This window comes from Panicum hallii, chromosome 1 (assembly GCF_002211085.1).
Source record: "Panicum hallii strain FIL2 chromosome 1, PHallii_v3.1, whole genome shotgun sequence".
Lineage (NCBI taxonomy): Eukaryota > Viridiplantae > Streptophyta > Magnoliopsida > Poales > Poaceae > Panicum > Panicum hallii.
This window is the reverse complement of record NC_038042.1, coordinates 24,800,835-24,821,085: the sequence shown is the minus strand read 5'-3', so window position 1 is coordinate 24,821,085 and position 20,251 is coordinate 24,800,835. Positions and strand designations below refer to the sequence as shown.

Here is a 20,251-nt window from a genome sequence, read left to right as displayed (position 1 = left end):
TCGGGTCGGTGATGCCGTTGTAAAAGCAGTCGATGATGTCCTCCTCCGAGATGTTCGCGATGGTGGCGCGGACGTCGAAGAAGCGACGCGTGTAGGACCGTAGAAGCTCGTTACGTTCCTGCTTGCACTGGGCAAGATCGTGTCGAGTACCTACACGGGTAATTGCTCCCTGGAAATTATCGATGAAGACCTTCTTAAGTCGTTCCCAGGAGTCGATTGTGTTGCTGCCGAGGCTCTCCAGCCAAGTGAGCGGCGCAGGGTCCAAAGCCATCGGAAAGTAGATGACTTTGGTGATATTTGAGCCCCCCGCAACGTCAATGGCCGTGGAGTAGCAACGAAGCCACTGCTGGGGAGCCTGCTTGCCGTCGTACTTGGTGATGCCGATCGGCTTGAAGCCCTCCGGGTACTTGTAGCTGCTGAAACGAGCAGAAAAAGCAGGAAATCGATCGCTACAGTCAGTACCTTCATTCTCGACTTCTTCACGGGTCTTGCGCCTGGAAGAAATCACGGTGCGCGCATCGCAGCCTTCATTGATGTGTTGGCACAGATCCTCCGGAGGGAGTCGATGATGGGCTTGTCGTGGCTGACCCCCTTGCGGTGGCTGCTGCCTCCCGCCAAGGGTCTGGCTCCCGCAAGCGTTGTCGTTGCTGGGTTGACGTCGAAGACGGCCGCCAGCCGTTCGGCTGTGGGTCTGACTTCGACTCTCGCCCACGCGCTCCTCCCTGATGGTAGGCGTCGGGTTGTGTTGATCCAACTGGATCCAAGCCCTCTGCGCGTACAAGAGTGCTTGACGTACCTCCGGGTCATGGCTGCGCTCGAGGATGGCCGTAACCCTGGCGATGTTGGCCACCGGAGTCCGAAACCCCCGTTCGCTGACGGCGGCGAACACAGGATCAAGCTCGCGATGCATAGATCGCCTACGCTCGTTGGCCCTCCTCCGCCGGATTGTGCGGGCCCTATTTCTGGCCCTCCGCGCTTCACGATCGGCGTCGTTCTCGTCACCAACATTGGCCGTGATCTCATCCTCGGAGATCGCTTCAAAATTGTCGATGAGAAAATGTAAAATGTGATGTAAAATGTGATGGTGACTGTATCTCTGGACTCACCTTCGTGTGAGGTAACCTTATTTGATCCTGTGTATCGGTGGTTTATCGGGACGTTACCCGACAGGCCAAGAGATTATACCGTTTGAAGCACGTTGGAGCCCTCTGGAGTGGACTCGCGTACTTGAGCCGGTATAATTCAGGTTGGTTCTGCCACATTAGCAGGGCCCACTGCTGGGCCCCCAAGTGACGTCATGCTGACATCAGCATGTCACGTGGCATGCTCTGGTGCTGCCATGTATCACTGACTGAGTGATTTTCTTTTCCGAAATTCTTTTATTAATTTCAAAAATAGGTTTTCCTTAGAAAATTCATAATAAATCGACCGGACCTCCGAACATTATGAAACCAATTCCATAATTCCTCTAAAATCATGAACCACCCGTTAGAGTAGGTTTTGTGGTGATTTAGATCTTATTTGGAGAGTTTTGTATGTTTTTGCACTTTGGTCCTTGTCCTTACTCGTATTTACGAATAGAACCCGACTACGAGGAGTTGACCGACAGCCAGGACTACCCGGAAGCTCAGGAGAACTTCAAAGAGACGCCAGGTTCATGCCCATCTATGATCTGAATACCTACTAGGCATTGCTTGCTAGATGTGCTATCGCTATTTGTGTAATTCTATCGAGATGAACCTGCATAGCCTATTTTATGTACCCATACTCCTTGAAATCCTATCACACTTGATTAATATATGAAATACCTTGCCGTACCTTGAATGTGTATATGTGAGAATGGATGGATAGTCTTGGTGTGTGTGGAGATATACTATTCAGGAGTTGGTGTTTAGGGCTTTAGCCGGGAGTGGGCAAACCTAACTCGATCATGGATCGAGGGCTTGGGTGTGTATCTTGGCACACCCTACGGAGTACCTGTGGTGGGTACAACTTTTTAGTTATAAGGTTGAGGTGTTGGAGGCACCCATCAAGGGTGCAATCGCGGACCACTGTGGTGGAGACGCATATGACGAAGATACCCTCTTCGGCAGATAAGGACTGGGTGAGAGTAACTATGACTTATGGGAATATGATAAGCGCAACCCATTATGAGGGTGGGCCCGGTCCGGGGCTAGCAAGTGTGTTACCAAGCCGGTAGGAGGATCGAGTATCGGTGCAGGGGAAGGGGGTGCTGACCTCACGTTCCTCGAGACGCATGGGAGGCTTCACAGTCCCGGGGTGACCTCTTGTGGGAGGATGCGCCCAAGACCCGGGAAAGCCGAATGGTGCCGTGGCTCCTAGTCCTATTTCAGTAGACCGGTGTTTCGTCCATTAGTCGGCTGACTCCGACTGGTGTTGATTCGAGTGGGTCCAGGTGTACAACCCCTGCAGGGTGAAATCTATGCATATAGCCGCGTCCTCGGTCATGGACGTCCCTACTCTTTTGTTGCTCTTATTAGTTAGTGCTGCTCGTGATTTCTACCTCCCTCTAGAATGATTTCCTACCAGGGGGCAGCTGAGATGCGAGGAGAGGGAGTTCTCACATCGACTTGGTGGTTTTGGAAGGTATGCGTTGACCGGGAGTCCGGAATGCCGGAAGGGCCCGAGTCGAGAATGGAAGAAGATATGTGTACTTATATATATGTTGTTGCACACATAGGAAACCCCAGCTTTATCCCTTGAATTTTGTTATACCCCTAGTATAGTCCGCGATAAAGGTTACACTCGGATGGCGACGTGAACCTATCCTATATCTTGGGGATAGCCTGGTACGATGCAGGATCTGACCCGGAGTTCGACCCCAACGACGACGGTTGGTACGACTGAGGCCCGTGCTACGCTCGAGTTGCTTGTGGAGGAGGTTCCAGAAGATGAAGGACGGCCGGAGGCCTAGATACCGTTTTCCCTTTTTTGCTTGTTCGCTCTAGCCGAGAGGCTTGTAATGAATTCCGTACTACAAATCCTCTGGATTTATGTAACAATTAAACCCGTGTTTGACCTCATGCGAAGTATGACTATGATATTATGCCTGAAATGAGTTCTATATGTGATAGCGCTTGATTCAGGGACTATCACAATGATACAGGGAGTCGGATTCCTCGATTCGGAAATCCGGTTCGTTTCAGCGTTAGAGGTCAAACCTCTAGCATAAGGACAGGTGAGGGCACGCCTTGATGTGACCCTCAGAGGTGACAGGCCATTGCGGCGAGCCCCATCACCCGCCACGCTGGGGCATAGGCCGCAAGACGCGCCGGGGGCTCACGTCGCCTGTCTTGTCGGAGCGCACGTCGCCCACCAGACACGTCGGGGGCCTGCACCGCCCATCCTATTGGAGCGCACATCGCACATCGCGCCAGGGGGCGGCGCAGGGACACCCCCATTGTCATCTATAGGGCCAGTGGGGCCGACGCGCAGGGAAGTAGAGTAGCAGGATCCCGACGACCTCCTTTTTTCTGGTTCTTCTCTCTCTTTCTCTCTCTCTTGTGTATCCGACCCCTACCCCTTGGCTTATAAAAGGGAAGGGGAGGACCTCCACAAGGGGGACACTGATTTCTTGACTCCGAACTCTCAACACTCACGCACTCGCACGACACTTTGTCACCAGAGACTTGGGAGCCCGTTCCCTCTGTCGACCATTTGCAACCCCTACTGCAAACCAATGTAATAACACGAGCAACTCTAACTGGACATAGGGATGTTCCTCCTGAACCAGTATAAACCATTGTGTCTCCCTTGCACACCATCCGAACCAAACGCACAAGTACAAGTTTACTAGTCGGCGATCCGAAACACCAACAGCTGGGCAGCGAGATGGGGAGAGCCACCAGTGGGCTGCTAGGGGGGCGGCACAGCTCAAGCAGAGCGGCGACTTGGCGGCACCAGCATCAACGGCTTGATCCAATTGCTTGTTCCGACTCGCCGCACTAGTGCTAATCCTTCGTTCACTCTCTCCTCGTTTCACTTGCATCGGGCTTCAGCGAAAAATTGAGCTCGGACTGGATGTTTCTTTTCCTGCATTTTGCAAAGCGGCGGAAACCTTTCCAGAGGAACGGCGAGCTCTATTCCTCTGTTCCAAACACTTGGTGACGTCATCATAATGTGAAGTTTTTTTAGAAATTCTTTGCTCCAAACAAGCTCTTGATCTGGGCTTGACTAACAGATCTTTGGCCCAAACAACAAACAACAACACACGGGAAGTGAGCGGAGGAGCTCAAGCGATAAAAATTAGGTGCCGTTTGGATCCCGCGGATAAAAATTTTAGTGTCGTCACATCGGATGTTTGGACACCGATTAGGAATATTAAATGTAGGCTAATTACAAACCAATTGCATAAATGAAAACTAATTCACGAGATGAATCCATTAAGCCAAATTAGATCATGATTTGATAATATTGTGCTACAGTAAACATATATTAATCATGAACTAATTAGCATCAATAGATTCGCCGTGACTTATAATATTAGTTTTACTATTAGGTCTTATTTATGCCCCGTTTGGAAGCCACCGGATTTTGAGAATCCGAAATTCAAAAGGCAGGTGGCTTCCAAATAGACCAGATTCTCCGAAGGATTATTCTCGGATTTTCAAAATCCTGGAAGCCGGAGGGGACTAGCTTTCACCAGCTATTGAATGCCAAAATTACAGTTTTACCCTCGTCCTTCCAAGGAATTACATCGATTTGCCCTCGTCTCCCTCCTGTCCTACCGCAAGACGGCCGGCCTGGCGCCGCAGCTCGCCTGCTCCCGGCCGCTTCCCGCCGCGGCCGGCCCCGAGGCACGACCCCGCTGCTTCTCGCCGCAACCGGCCATGAGGCGCGGGCAGCCGGCCGGCGCCGACGCTCCCCGCCGCGGCCGGCCCGGGGCGCGCGCAGCCAGCCCGGCGCCGCCGCTCCCCGCAGCAGCCGGCCCCGAGGCACGACCCCGCCGCTTCTCGCCGCAGCCGGCCCAGCGCCGCCGCTCCCCGGCGCGGCCGGTCAGGAGGCCCGGCGGCAGGCACGGCCCCGCCGCTCCTCTCCGCGGCCGGCCGAGGGAGCGCGCGTCGGCAGCAGGAGAAGGCCGCCGTCGTCCTCGGCGACGGCGACGCCAGGTTGGTGTTCGTGGACGAGGCGGACATTGCGGCCTACACGGTGCTGGCCCGCGCGGCGAGAACAAGACGCTGCACATCAGGCTGCCGGCCAACACGCTGTCGCACAACGAGCTGCTAGCGCTGTGGGAGGGGAAGACCGGCAGGCGCGCGAGCTGGTGCACGTCCCCGAGGACGCCGTCCTCAAGCAGATCCAAGGTACGCTTCCAACGTAGAACATTGCTTCGGTCTCACTATGAAATCTGAACTGAAATAAACTATGAGTGATTCACAAATCGATCCGCAGAGGCTGCGATTCCGATGAACCTCATGCTGTCGATCGGGCACGCAACGCATATCAAGGCCGAGAGCGCAGCCGGGAGCATGAGAGCGCGGCGGCAGCGGGGGATGACCGCCGGAGCGCGAGGCCGCGGATGTGGCCGGGAGGGCCGGCGATTGCTGGCTTCACCGCGCGCGGCCCTGCGGCGAGCACGCCGGCCGGCCGCACGACGGCAACCTGGAGGCGAGGGGACAAGGGAGAAAAGATAAGGATGTGAAATGGATAAGAAAAATGAATGGAGAAGAAAAACCAAGAGCATGCAAAAATGTATGAATTTTGTTTCACAAAATCTGATTCTAGAATTCAAGAATCCAAACTCCCAAGATTTCAAAATCTACATAGGCTTCCAGGACCTTAGTCCATGTAAGATTAGTCTATGTAAGATGTAAAAGTATCTTCAAAGTTTTTCTAAATTTCACTCTCTGCTTTCTGCATAAAAATTATCTTCTATATATTTTCATCCTCCAACAGCTTTTTTATATTTTACGTTCATTTTAGAATTTTTAACTAATAAAAAATACGGAAGGGAGAATGTTAGAGAGCTTTCTATATAAAAATTATTTTTTTACTTTTCAACAACTTTTTTCTATATCTTGCATATATGCTTTTCTATATCTTGCATATATTCTAAAATATTTAGCTAGCGAGAAATACAGAATGGAGGATAGCTACCTACGTCAGCTAGAGAAGTTATTGGCGGATATTTTTTTTTAAAATCTTTATTATTTGAAATTGCTCTAATCGGTGTTAAAGTGTTAAACTATAGGACTAAAGTTTAGTCACTAATTCAAATGGGCCTTACTTATCATCTCAGTCGGGTGGGGCCATGTCGTGCATGCGCCCACGTGGCATCCCAGGGCGCTGTCCCGTCAGGCCCTCCTTTCCAGGTACCTTTTTGGTCTTTACGCTCCTTGCTCGCCATGATAGAGCTGCCCGCCTGCCCCTAAACAGCGAGCGAGCTGCGCGGCCTCGCAGAGCTAGCAGCCCATTGTTCTGGCACTCGCGGCCATGGACCCCACCGCCGTGGAGCCCGGTCCCACCCACCGGCGCGTCGCGGCGACGCCGGCCGGAGTGACCGGAGGAGAAGGAGGGGGAGTTGGCGGTGATGGAGCACAGGAGGTGGTGATCGATGTGAGCAGCAGCGACACCGACTCCGACGACCCCGGCGGCGGGGGCGGGAAGAGGCCGCGGCTTGCGGCGGGACGAGGCAGGGGCGGGGATCGAGAGGAGAAGAAGGCGAGGATCTTGGCCGCGGCTTCTGCGGTCCCAGCCGGCTTCCTGGAGCCCCTCCCGCAGGGGATGTTGCTCCCGGCACCGCCGCCGGAGAGGACCGTGACGAAGCAGTTCTGGAAGGCCGGCGACTACGACGGCAATCCGCACCTGCTTGCCGTGGAGGCGGCGCAGCATTCTGGTAATAATCGTCCGTTCTTTCTTCCGCTAATAAGCTCCCAGCGTTATCTGCACAGTAGAGGAGCTGCAGAGCAGGGTGGCGGAGAGAAGTTAAATGTAGTTGGAGCTCTGCTACTGCACTGCATGCCGATTTCTTTTCCAGAAAAATAACTTTATAAAAAGGAACGTGCTTGTCTGTTCTTTCTTGGATATTCTTCTAAGCATGCACGTAGTTTATCATGACACGCTCTGATTTGAAACTTGGCGTGGAGGCTCTTTTATCTTTTGTAAATTATATGACCTGCGTGCATGACTTTTCATTTGTTCTGTAATTTTCTATGATCAGATTCTGGAATGGAGCATGTCCGTGTGCATCCCAAGTTTCTACATTCCAACGCGACAAGCCACAAGTGGGCTCTAGGAGGTACTTGCCATTTCACCTCTCTTGAAATGCATGCCCAAGCAGGAGGCAATTTTTTCATCTAACATTGTTTGTTATTACTGCTAAATTATGATGCCCTGGCTGATTCGCAGCTTTTGCCGAGCTTCTGGATAACTCTCTTGATGAAGTATGTATACTTGACAGGAAATGGGGATCTGTTCTTGTTTAAGGTGTTAATTAGTCGATCCTTGTGTGCTTACTTGGTGCATGTTTCTCTGCAAGGTCATGAATGGAGCTACATTTGTGAACATTGACATGATAGAAAATAAGAAGGATGGAACTCGGATGCTTCTCGTTGAAGGTCTGAAGCTATCTCATCTTGCACGGTTGAATTGACGATTATATGATCTGATTTGATAAGGTTTTGGATGCGCACAAATAGTCTAGGTAGCAAAAACATCTTTTCATTTAATAAACCATATGTCTTTCTGTCGCATTCAATTCAAAATGTGCTTCACTAAAGATTCATACCTAAAGATTATTAATGTAGCGATGATGTTGCCTATAATTGTCTATCTTTTACCTGATATATTACTTTTATTTTAAATTGTTGATAGACGATGGTGGGGGAATGAACCCAGATAAGATGCGGCATTGCATGTCCTTGGGTTATTCTGCAAAGAGCAAAGTTAAGAATACCATTGGACAATGTAAGTTTGGAGGGAGGAATAAAATATGATTGTTTGAATCTGCATTTTGGTCTGTTGATCACAGCATAGATTCAGTTTGCTTACTCTGCTCCTTTCAGATGGAAATGGTTTTAAGACAAGTACAATGAGACTTGGTGCTGATGTCTTAGTGTTTTCACGTAGTCGTGGCACTGAAGGAACAAGGTTGTATTCATTACCTTGAAATATGACAGAAGTGTATCTTATCACTAAGTTTGTGTTACCATACCCACATGCGACCCTGGCCTATGTCGATTTGAAGTAACTGCAGTAAAATATTGTTAACTTTGACTAGATTACTTAGATCGAGCATGCTAGGTTTACCATTGAAGTTTTCATAACAAGTATGACTGAATTTCGCTTCAGTTATGTTCTTGATATGATATCTTGATTTATTTTCCTTGTAAAGCTGATAACGACATTTCCCCCCTTCCTTTTATTTGCATAAAAGGCCTACACAAAGCATTGGGATGCTATCATACACCTTCCTGAGAAGCACCAACAAAGAAGATATCATTGTTCCTATGGTAAGCTCGATTTTACCATTGCTTTGTTACCTGCTTCGTCTTTACGTTTATGATAGTTGCTGTTGCCTTGACAGCAGCTTCTTTTGGAAATGCTTGAGTTAGATGATTTTCTTATTTCTAATATGAATAGTCTACTGGGTAATTGTGACAGCATCAAGTTTGAATTTACAACAATATGGATGGATTGTTATTGTGTTGCTTATTGAACAATATGTAACTCAAGGTTCCAAATTAATTCAAGATCTGACTCAACCCTTAACTGAAGAGTGCAAGTAGAGCTGTCGCATGTGCATGGTTTAATGACCTTTCACTGATGCAGTGGTGCTTGTGCAAAAATCTTGCAGATCGATTATGAAAAGGAACATGAATGGGAAAGGAAGGTGCGCACAACATGGACTGATTGGCGTATAAGCTTAGAGACTATAATACAATGGTCTCCTTATTCCACTGAAGCAGAACTTATCCAGGAGGTATATCCAATGTTTTATGATCATTTGATGGTTGTAGATGTAGCTGTTGCAACTATTTTAGTCTTCCCAATGTCATGTTTTCTTCTTTGGAGAATAATTATTGCAATGAATGGGGCGTGTGGGGAGAAGCTTTTATAGCCTCTTCCATGTCCTTTGTACATTTTGTGCATCTTCTTAATGAAATGTGACGCAGCTCTCCAGCATCGTTGGAGAAAAAATATTGTAGCAATGAAATTTATACAATCATATTCCAGCGGAAGCATTTATACATGTTGTTGATGGTTGTATGCTGCTTTTTTGTAGTTTGGCTTCATAGGGGAACAAGGAACTCGAATTGTTATATACAATCTGTGGGAGGATGATGAAGGAGAGTTGGAGCTTGATTTTGATGCTGACGCAAATGTAAGTGACAACTAGTTGACAAGTTCATATTGACAAAAGGTGGATAACTGTAATTCTTGTTGATGCTTGAATTGCAGGATATTCAAATTAGAGGTGTTAATCGAGATCAGAAAAATATCCAGATGGCAAATCACTTTCCAAACTCCAAACACTTCTTTACTTATAGACATTCTCTAAGGGTAAGTTTCAGATGTACTTGTGCATTTGTGCCAGTCAGTTTCATTTATGTGGAAACAATTACTGTAGTTGTGTGTCATAAACTCATAATCGGTGTAGGGACCCTTAGCAACAACTGTTAGACTGAATATTTGGTCCACTGTACAGCATTTTACATTTTTACTGCATTGTGCAAACAGTTAAAAAGGAAACAGGAAAACTTTTATACGAAAGAAGAAAATGAGTGCTATGGTTCTGCAAACACTAAATTTTACTTCTTCCATGCAGAGTTATGCATCAATTTTATATCTTTGGCTCCCGGATAACTTCCGAATGATTTTACGGGGAATAGAGATTGAACACCATAATATTGTCAATGATCTGATGCTAAAGAAGCAACTTACTTATAAGCCAGCAATGGCCAACGGATTTCCAAAGGATACACATGTAAACACTACGAGCTTTGTGTCATAGTTTTTTGTATAAAGATGTATGAGGATTGATTTAACAATATGTCTCTCAATTTTTCAGATGGCTGCTACTGTGACAATTGGTTTTGTTAAAGATGCCAAACATCATATTGACATTCAAGGGTTTAACGTTTACCACAAAAACCGCCTAATAAAGGTATTCTATTACCATTCCCATATATATGATGTTTACACAATGAAGAGATTGAGCTTTATATCCAATTGAAAGAAGAAGCAGGCGAAGTATCTTTTTTTAGTGGTCTTGCATTCACTCCTCCAAGGGTGTTTCCTTTCTGGTTTGCATAATGACATCTTCATGCACAGGGGATTACAAATTTCGTAGCTAATTAGTGGAAGGGTGTTTCCTTTATGTGTTTATGAGCGTTCTTGAGTGGACACCATTATGCTCCCTTGCTTAATGCCTTTGCTACAGTTGACCTTTTTTTAATCCCTTTTGTTTCTTCTTAGTGTGCAACGACTGTCACATGGTGCTTGTTCTAATTGGATTCCTTTTGTTCCAAGAACGCTCATATGTTCCAAGAATACACTTATGATCGTTTTAGAAAAAATACTTTCTCTAAAAGAAAACGTTATTTTTTTTAGAATTTATGATAAGTACATTTATTTCTTTTAGCCTTTCTGGAGAGTATGGACTGCTGCTGGATCTGGTGGCCGTGGTATTATAGGTATGAAATCCTGTTGTAGGCCACCTTTTAGGGAAACGATATTTCGTATTTCAGTGATTGTTCTTGTATGCAGGTGTACTAGAAGTAAACTTTGTAGAACCAGCTCATGACAAGCAGGACTTTGAGCGCACAAATTGTCTAGCAAGACTAGAAGCACGACTAAACCGAATGCAGAAGAAATATTGGTTTGTTTTGTTGTCATTTGTCAATGTCCGTTTTGTGATCACCTAGCACATCATATGTTGTAGAAAAACTTCTGTAATCTTCATATGCATTATGTTTTTCAGGTCAGATCATCGCCATCGAATCGGTTATCATATTGATAGTGATAGCACAAGTTCTGGGACAAGAAAAAGAGGTATGTTTATGTCCCTGTTGTGTGCATTTGGATGGTGCGTCCAGGTCCATGTGTCGTTCTTATCATTAGATAATCCATAACCTAATAAACAGAGTGGTTTGAAAAGTGGCAAAAGCATTCATATGATTGTGGAATATGGATAGATCAATTCTTTTTTTTTCTTTTGCGAAACACGGTACAGATGTGGAAGCTCATATACATGCACGCACACTCATCCCTATGAATACATGTACATAACCCTACCCCTATGAGCACCTCCGAGAGACTACTCCATTAGGTCTTGAGATTGACGAAGTCACCATAGGCGCCTTGTTGTTGATGGATACGTTGTCTATCACTGAAAGGATACGCCGGTTAATTCCTAGAATAAATCCAGGAAAATGCGAGCACCCATGCCGCGCTAAGGACTCGAACCTTGGCGTTCAGGTTCCACCACAAGAAACCTTACCAGCTAAGCTACGCTTAGTTCGCATTTGGATAGATCATTTCCACTCACCACATTTCACATGCCGTACGCATATTCAACGGTGTAATCATTTAGTCATCTGCATTCTGAATCTTCATGGAGAAACCAACTTTATGTCATAAACATGCAAAAATGGGAACGAAGGTGATGGAGACGAGGCTGAGGTGGACCTTTTCGGCAAGCAGAAGCAGGTGGCAAGAGAATCACGTTGGGCTTGCCGAGTGCACATGCACCAGGGAAAAAACAAAGATTCAGTGATTAGCATCTAAATTTTACCAGGGATAAGGTTCTTTTTACATGTGTATATTGGGGTGTGCACTCGGGTCCTCTATGCTCTATCTTCGCCCCTGGCCGCAGTGCCAGATCTTGCCCTCCTGCCAGTGGCCACCTGAGCTTGCCCTCCACTCATGCCCACCACAGCTCGCCCATGCCCTGGCTGCCCGCGGCCACGATCATGCAGCAAAGGAGGCGGAGAGGAGACGTTGTTCAAGTGGGTTCAGCCAGATTCTTCGTTTGGGGCAGACGGGACTGACTCGGATATCAAGGGAATATTCCTTTGAGGGATGAACCCAACCCCTCTGGTTTTTAGAACCAAACACCCCTAAAATTGGGTCTGACCCGACCCAACCCAGTTCAACCCTAGAATGAAATACATGCTTGGTTTCATACCAATGGAATGCCGAATGACCATCATGTGGTAGCAGCCAGATATTTCTTGACCTTACTGTTACACACCGATGATTTTATCCAATATACAACCCAAGAGCCTTTTTACCATCCTTCGAGATACCACTAATAATTATAAGTTGGGGAGTACTGAGATTTAGTGCCACAGGTATATGGTGTATCAATCTCAAGTTATGATTTGGTATATCATGGGAACCTAAAAATTGCTCACAATGCTAAAACAATATGTGTAGGTCACTACCATGGGAGAGAATGTAATATCAAAAGCTTAGTATTATACTAATGGCCTGGAGTATCTGGACAGTGAGGAATGGTCAGATCTCCAATCACATTGCTCCAACCTTGAGGCGGTGAAGGCCAAATTCATCTATGACTTTGCCATGCTGATGTACAGGGCAAAGACCAATACTTCCTAGATTTACCGAATAATAGGGGCTGTTTGATTGGGTGGCTAACCCCCAACCAGGCTTCCGATAGCCACCTGATGCGCATTTGGATGCCTGTATAACGCCCTTGGCCTGTCCCCGGCTGTGCAGCGAAGGGCTCTTGGCCTGGCTCCGCAGAAACGCGAGGAATGACCGTTCACCGCAGCTGCTCAGTGCATGTTTGGATCCACCTTCAAATGGTAGAAGAGCAAATGGTAAAATTTTTGCTCCTGTCACATCAGATGTTTGGACGCTAATTAGAAATATTAAATATAGTTTAATTAAAAAACTAATTACATAGATGAGGATTAAATGATGAGACGAATCTATTAAGTCTAATTAATCCATAATTAGCAAAATTATAGCAAAATTACGGTAGCATTTGCCCTTTTGCACTTTGAAGTGTTTGGATCCAAAAGTGTAAAAAAAAAAAAAGCAAAAGTTTTGCACAACTCTTTCTCTTTCCCGTTCATCCAAACAGGCCCTAACTTCCCGTATCGATTCACCTCCCGTGCTTTCACCGCCCACCTCCTTCCCTCGCCTGCGGGTGGTCCGGCTCGGGCGCGGCGGCGGAACTCGCCCGCAGGGACACGCCGCAGCTCCAACACCGCCGCGGGGACCGGCGGAACAGCCACGCGCGGCGGCGGCGGCGGGGGGGGGGTGTCAGGGAGGGAGCCGCGAGCTCCGCCGGCGGCGGCATGCGGGCGGGAGGGAGCCGCATGCAAGCGCTCTGCCGCCGGCGTGCGGGGTGGAGCCGCACACGAGCTTGACCTCCGAGCTCCGCCGCCGCCAGCTTACGAGCGCTCCTGCGCGAGGAAGATCCGCGCCAAGCCGTCGCCACCGTCTTCCATCTCCTTCTCGCTTGGCTGCTTCGCCGGTCCGCGTGGGGTGCGCCGCCACCCCCCCCCCCGCCCCCGGGGTGGGGGGGGGGGGGCTCTACCCCGTCCGCATGTGGCTGCTCTGCCAGCCCATGCAGGGGTGTGCCGCCGCGCATGACACCTCCGCCGCCGATCTGGTGCGCCGCGGCTCCGCGCGCCAGGCGCCGGCGGAGCTCGCGGCTCTCGCCCGCGCCGCCCGTGCCAGCGGAGTACACGCAGCTAGTGCCCGCTGCTCCTGTGGCGCGGCACCGGCACGGCGGCGGCGGAGCTCGCGGAAATCAGCTGCGCAGGGAGCACCTGCCTTGTGTGTGGAGGAGAGGAGATCGTGAGGTGACCGCTCACTGCAAGAAGGAAGAGGTGATGCTACTCCAGTAAACCAAGCAACCAAATACAAACTTGCATAGACCAAGCTTATCTAAGTCATGTAACCAAACATGCAACATTGCATCTCCAAAGCCAGGCTTGAGCTAGCCAGGTTTAGAATTTCAGCCAGGCTAGACTTAGTTCGATAACCAAACAGACCCATAGTCTTCTCATTTCCTTTTCTTTTGTTTTGTTGTTTTTTGCTCCTCTGTACTCTTCTTCTTTTAAATCATGGGGTTCACGCAATGGCTGTTGTTTGATTAAGCATATCATTTGTCCTTAGGTGGGACAGATAGCTAAGCTGATGATACTGTACATGCAGGACAGTCTTCACGCCGATTTGAGAAAGGTTCCCAGAAGTCAATTTCTTTACAAAGAATCAAAAGTGCTGACAGATCATGTTCTGACACAACAAATAAGAATATTGATGCAAGAATCTCATCCCCAGGAATGACCAAGCCTATGGCTCCTAATAGGGAGTTCTCTTCAAGAATGATAACCCACCAGAGAGCTGAAATGTCTGCAAGTACCATAAGACCTGAAAGATCAGTTTTGCATAGTTTGTCAAATACAAGTGATGGCGATACTGAGATTGCAATAACCCCATCCAGATCAACTTCCCCTACCCTAAGGACACCTGAAAAATCTTTTCGTAAGGTGAATACTAGTTTGCTTTCACCATCGCTCGATGGAGTAAAACGAAGTGAGAGGATTGCAGCGAGATACCAATCAAAGGTAGTTTTTCTCTCCCACTGTTATCTTCTTTTACTTCAATCCTTGGCAATCTTAAGTAAGCCATGGCGCACACTTGCACGCTAATCTATCTTTCTATTCCTAACATGTACAACTTGTGAGAGTGCCTGGCCTGATATTCAGTAGCTCTAGTACCCAGGAAAAAAAGAAACAACACTCTATATACAGCTTTGCTCAGGACCAGTCAAAATAAAAGGCAACAAATAATAAGGACTAATTTTCTTCTACAGTCATTTACTGTAAGATGGAAAATAATCAATTTTAGGTAATATGAGGTCTTGGTTCTGCTCTTAGTTTTACCACCTCCTATGTAACAAACTAATAATATTTTCGAGATACCCTATGCTAGCAGACCAATAGGCGGAAGATGGTAAACTTGTTCAGACTATGGAAGCAAATACTTCGTGATAAAACTATGGAAGCACTAAGCAGGTTTAGTAAAATATATTCTATATTAAAGTCAGGACTTGTAGGAATAGAAAACTTAGTCCCCATTAATTTCAATAATGCATTAATGTCGCTTGCTTGATTTGAAAGTTTTTAGTTGTTTATGGTAGTACCAGCATATAGTAATACCTAACAGATCATTGTTAGCGCAAATTGCATTGATCTATTCTTAATTACGAAATCAATCATTTATTCATACTTTCTGGTGTCTGCATTCCAGGAAGCAAATGTAACAACTAATGGAGATGGTCAATCTAGTATTGACACTGAAGCTGTTATCAATCAGCTGAAGGAAGAAAATTCATCGTTGAAGGAGAGGTAGATGTTAGAAGTGCTTTTATCACTTTTATTCACTCAAAATCTAGTCAAACCTTCCCCTTAACTTGGTTAAGATTAACTGGTTGATTATCCCTTTTTTTGTCATTGTTAACTTCTCATATCTTATTCACATAACTTTGACTACTATTTCGAATTTGGTTTTTTGGTGTTCTTGCCCCTGATTTGAACTGTAATTGTGGTTTTACCGTCATTTTTTTAACTTTGGGATTTTGCCTTTTGTTTTTCACAAGTCATTGCGATTTTGCCCTTGGTCTTTGCGTACTTGCCCCTATTTTGACCATTGACTAGGGGTAAAATCGCATTGACTTGTGAATAGTAAAGGGTAAAATCACAAAGTTAAACAAATGAGGGCAAAATCACAATTACACTTCAAAATAGCGGTAAGAACACAAATGCCCCTTAGAATTTTGTATTAATATCATAATATGTATTAACATAATTGTGCTTTCTCTAGAAAAATATCATAATATAGTTCCCGATGGCCCATCTTTATAGATGTATACATATTAGTGGCTTTGAAAGTTGGATGGCATGGGTTCAAGGATGACAAATGAAATAAAAAAAGAATGAGAGCTTATGTTTTATGCCTAATCTACCCTATGCCGCTTGATAGTTTTATTTATGTCCTGTGTTAAAATCGTCACATGATCAGTGACCATTGAAACTATCATTACCATCTAAATTTCTCTAAAAATCCCTAAATTCAACCCTAATATTTCTCAAAACTAAACCAAAAATTGCCTAAAATTTCATTTTCCCTCGGTAAGTCTTTTGTGTGAACTGATCAGTGGATCGTACTCAATATGTCAAATCAACCTTTGTTGGTTTTGGTTTCTGGTGAGTTGTTTTTCCTTTTTTTTTTCTTGAATACACAGGAGAGTTGTTTTTCCTGAATGGATAGGATAGGATGTGCTGTGCTAGAATACTGAATAGGAGCTGGGTGAACAGGGTGAGCTTGCTCGGTGGTGTTTTTGTTTGGACTGAACTTGTATGGACCCTTTGTCATGTTGCAGTGCATTGTCCCCGGGCTTCTGAAAAAGCAGACCGGATTAACACAAAAGTATTAACAAATAATTGCAACCCAACCTGCGCCACATACATACTTGAGGATATTGAAACTACTTTTAGTGCTTCATGGTACATAAAACTAACCCAAGCCATGGAGTCGGTGTATATTTTGGACCGTTTCTTTTCTATTTATTAATACAACGACGTGCAGTTCTCTTGTGCAATCGAGAAAAAAGATAAAATAGGAGTTATTTACGATTAGTAGATGAGGGAAGTGATTGTGAACTGTAAAACATCTAACTGTATTGCGATAGGCCCAAAGGGGCAAATATATTACATGAGAGAAGACTCTAGACCATATTGGAGAGTACCTAAACTACCCTTGACCCATACATTATATTACACATTTACACTTCTATGCTTAACATTTAACAAGAACATGAACATGACATATCCTTTTAATTCTGTTCCTTTGTAGAATCTTGATGGTGCAGGAATCATTGTCAAGGGAACTGCAGATCGAGCGGGATAAGAATAAGTATCTTATCGAGAGGGTAAGAAGCTTTAAGATTTGTTAGTTCCAATTCATGATAGTATACACCTGATCTCTTTCTCTTGTATCTTATGTGCATTACCAGTTGTCTTTGAGTCTATTCATACTATTGTGTTGCATTAACGTGTTGATGGTATACTCATTTAAACAAATCTTGGAGGTACTGTAAGATAAAAAAACAACAGATGTAAGTTTTGGTACCTAGCAACAGATAAAATTGTAAGTGCTTATCGGACGTAATCCAATGTAATTTGTCAGACCCCTCTATAATTTCTTTACACCATCCCTGATTGCCAGATTCTACCAGCTTGTCTAGCAAGTTTCCGGAGTTGCATCTTGTTTAACGATTGCATATCGCTATGGAGTATGATGCTAGTATTTTGGGGAGGGCTTGAAGATCACCTAGCACTCTTTAGTAACGTGAGGAAGTTTCTGTTTCCAGCTCGAGGATGTGGAGAGAAAACTTGATACTGCAAAGAAGGAGCAAGAAGCAACGATAGAACTCTTTGCGGAAGAAAGAAACTACCGCGACCGAGAGGAGGAGAACCTAAAGAAAAAGCTCAGGGTTAGTTGTCGGAACTGTGCATTAAATGGCGGAAATTAAGCCACTCTGCATCTCGCCTATAAGCCACTCTTTATCTGTATGGTCTGTTGCAGGATGCCTCCTCCACCATTCAAGACCTGACGGAGAAGCTCGATGCTGCTCAGAACTGCCACAAGAGATGAAGGAGCAGAGGAAGTAACTTCGCAGCAGTAGCGCGCGTGTATCGGCATGCCATCTCTTCTGTGAAGCATGGTAGCACAAATAATGTCGAAATGGTTGTAGCCGGAGCAGCTGTTAGCAGTAGCAGAATAATGTCCTGTATATGTTTTACACCCTGTTGCTAGATGTGCATGTATATATGATATATGTGTTGTATGTACCAGTGTACCACGAGAGCTCAAGTGCTACTAGCTAGGTGCGAACGAATGGGTTCATGCCTTCATGGTAGAGTTCACCCGGCGCGTGTGGTTGCGGTCTTGCTGAGTTGACTAGCCACTCCCCGGCTCATGTACTGCTGTACATCTTCGCAACTGCTGTCCAATTTGTTGTAATATATGCTGTTCTGCGTGTCGTGCTGACTGCTGTGTGCTGTCCCTGTACTAAAATTGCGCCATAGGCCCATAGCATAAAGGTGTGGTGATAAATTGATCATGTCTGCAGTGTCTGCACAAAGGTGAGGGACAGGTTCAAAAATCAAAACACAACGCACCTTGTTTTATGAAAAAATTGGGGGGGAATAACGCTAGGAGTTAAGGTTTGCCAAAATACCGCTAGTCCTAGTGTCAATTTGACTTTATCCTCTTTTTTATATATAATCGGTAGCTTTTAAAACACGTTTGTCACCCATAAATTTCATGTTGGGGAAAAGTTGGTTATGCCACGTGCAATCACATTGATAATGAAGAAAAATAATTGGCTCTTATTTTTCTTAAACATAATACAAAAATCAAAAAATTATGCACCAAATGCGCACCCATCTGGATCTCTGAAATATTTGATTTTAAAAACAATAATATGGAGATATATCTTTTTAGCTATTTTAAAACGGTATAGGCTGACTCCAACAAGAGAAGCCATTCGGAGTAGACAAATAGACGTTTTGCCTATCGTGAATGACATAGCTACGGTAGTCATTTTTCGCGGCCTCCAACAGTATAGGCAAATAGCGTAATGCATTCCGCTGGTAGTTGGCTCCCGCCGGCGGCAAGAACTCTCTCCCACGCCGCTTGCAACCTCCTGCAGATCCGTCGAATGGGTTGAATCATTTCAGCACATCTTTGCACGCGAGGCATGGATCGTCTCGTGGACGCTTTGGAGTAGGCGGAGGTCATCGGAAGGTCACGGATTGCAGGTGAGTTCAATGGATTCTTCTTCTTTGCGACGGCAGCCACCTGTTACAAATGGCAACTTGACTTCTTGTAGAAGGGCCTTCAATGTTCTCAACAAAATATTTATGTATCCTTTGATAATAACCGCCACTGGATTGACTTGTTCCTACATATTTACAGGTCATAGATTCAAGTAGCAGTATAATGATATAACTCAAGATTGTTCATCTACAAGTGAAAGGGACATACCAGTGATAGGGTCTTTGCTCACATTGAGGAAGGCAGAACATATAATTTTGTCTTCTTCTTTGCTAAAGGATTTACCTCTTTGTGACACCCTCTTGCCACTGAAATTACCAGCGACTTTGGCTTTGCCCTTGCCTTTCCCATCTCTTTTAGACTGAGGCACAGGAATCTGTAATTCGGGAGTTTGTCCAATTACCTCCGTGTGCTCTTGGATGGCTTCCACATTAACAGCTGCAGGGTGTGGTCTTTCAGGATGAAATGGAATTGGCCGCCGCAGACCTATGGCTTGCCGCATCTAAACCATTTGCAGCAACGGCAAAATACAATAGCATCATTTAGTAGCCAATGCAATAGCAGCAAAATACAATAGCAGCGTGGCAAACCTGAGGAATTGTAAGATTATCCAAATTTTCCAATGAATCAGAAAGAGGGAACTCCCATTCCTGGCCTTCAAGATAGGCCTCAGAGTTACCATCATTGTTTGCACAGGGATTCAAGTTGTTTTCCATCCTGCAGCAGGTTGAATTTTGATTGGAATGGTTAGCAAGGGACATGAAGTCAACAAGCATTCACCACGGATTCGTGACCCAAAGTGAAAAATAAATGCAAATCAGTCGATGCAACCAAAATCATTGTACTGGAACAACGGCCGCAAACGCCGCACGCTACAACCGGCCACTGACTCCACGGATCTGGAGAGAACCCACCGATCCTCAAACCGGATGCAGATATCAACCCCCACGACGTACGAACTAGCAGATCGAGCGATTCCAAGTCGGGAATGGAACGGGATGAACGGAAGGGGACCAACCTTGACTTGGGACTCGCCAGAGCTGACCTTGGCGGGGAGGAGCTAGCCGGGCGCCACCGCTGCACAGCCCCGAACCGGCGATGTCTCCCTTGCCGCACAACCTTCTCTCTCGTCCCGCCCAACGGACCGTTGCTCGAGCCGCGGATGGCTTGGCCTGAAGGAGCACGCATTTTACCTTCCCTCTCCCCTCCTATCCAAAATGCCTTGCCTTTATACCTACTCTGTTGGAGACGGATTTATGGTGCTACAGTCTCCCACGTTAGCCATATTGCCTTTGCCTAGCCGGATGGCTCGCCTGTTGGAGTCAAACATGTGGGTGCAGGTATCCGCGGGCGCTGCAACACTAGGGTGTGGGTGCAGGTGCCAAATTGCACCCGTGGGTCTCTGTAG

The 20,251-nt window shown here is 46.1% G+C and overlaps 1 protein-coding gene across 3 annotated transcripts; it reads left to right on the top strand.

The window, feature by feature from the left end:
* Window positions 1-4,750: 4,750 nt before the first annotated feature.
* Window positions 4,751-18,054, top strand: LOC112885760 (protein MICRORCHIDIA 7-like). 3 transcript variants are annotated; one of them, XM_025951401.1, is made up of 22 exons: window positions 4,751-4,985; window positions 5,024-5,324; window positions 5,413-5,628; window positions 7,181-7,258; window positions 7,369-7,403; window positions 7,499-7,577; window positions 7,834-7,926; window positions 8,025-8,109; window positions 8,396-8,471; window positions 8,816-8,941; window positions 9,245-9,343; window positions 9,421-9,522; window positions 9,788-9,946; window positions 10,031-10,126; window positions 10,604-10,655; window positions 10,729-10,840; window positions 10,943-11,013; window positions 14,155-14,567; window positions 15,253-15,350; window positions 16,858-16,933; window positions 17,375-17,497; window positions 17,590-18,054. In XM_025951401.1, the coding sequence occupies exons 1-22, from the start codon at window positions 4,851-4,853 to the stop codon at window positions 17,656-17,658; spliced, it is 2,694 nt and encodes an 897-aa protein (XP_025807186.1). In that variant the 5' UTR covers window positions 4,751-4,850; the 3' UTR covers window positions 17,659-18,054. The 3 variants fall into 3 exon arrangements, with proteins under 3 accessions (XP_025807186.1, XP_025807193.1, XP_025807200.1); XM_025951408.1 differs by lacking the exon at window positions 9,788-9,946; XM_025951415.1 differs by lacking the exons at window positions 4,751-4,985; window positions 5,024-5,324; window positions 5,413-5,628 and adding an exon at window positions 6,454-6,856.
* The last annotated feature ends 2,197 nt before the right edge of the window (window positions 18,055-20,251 follow it).

What these genes read in the sequence shown, in the direction of transcription:
- LOC112885760 (XM_025951401.1), top strand. Translation starts at nt 4,851, where the DNA reads ATGAGGCGCGGGCAGCCGGCCGGCGCCGACGCTCCCCGCCGCGGCCGG. An exon ending in TTCTGGGACAAGAAAAAGAG is followed by an intron (nt 11,014 to 14,154) that starts GTATGTTTATGT and finishes CTGTACATGCAG; the next exon opens with GACAGTCTTCACGCCGATTT. An exon ending in ATAAGTATCTTATCGAGAGG is followed by an intron (nt 16,934 to 17,374) that starts GTAAGAAGCTTT and finishes TTCTGTTTCCAG; the next exon opens with CTCGAGGATGTGGAGAGAAA.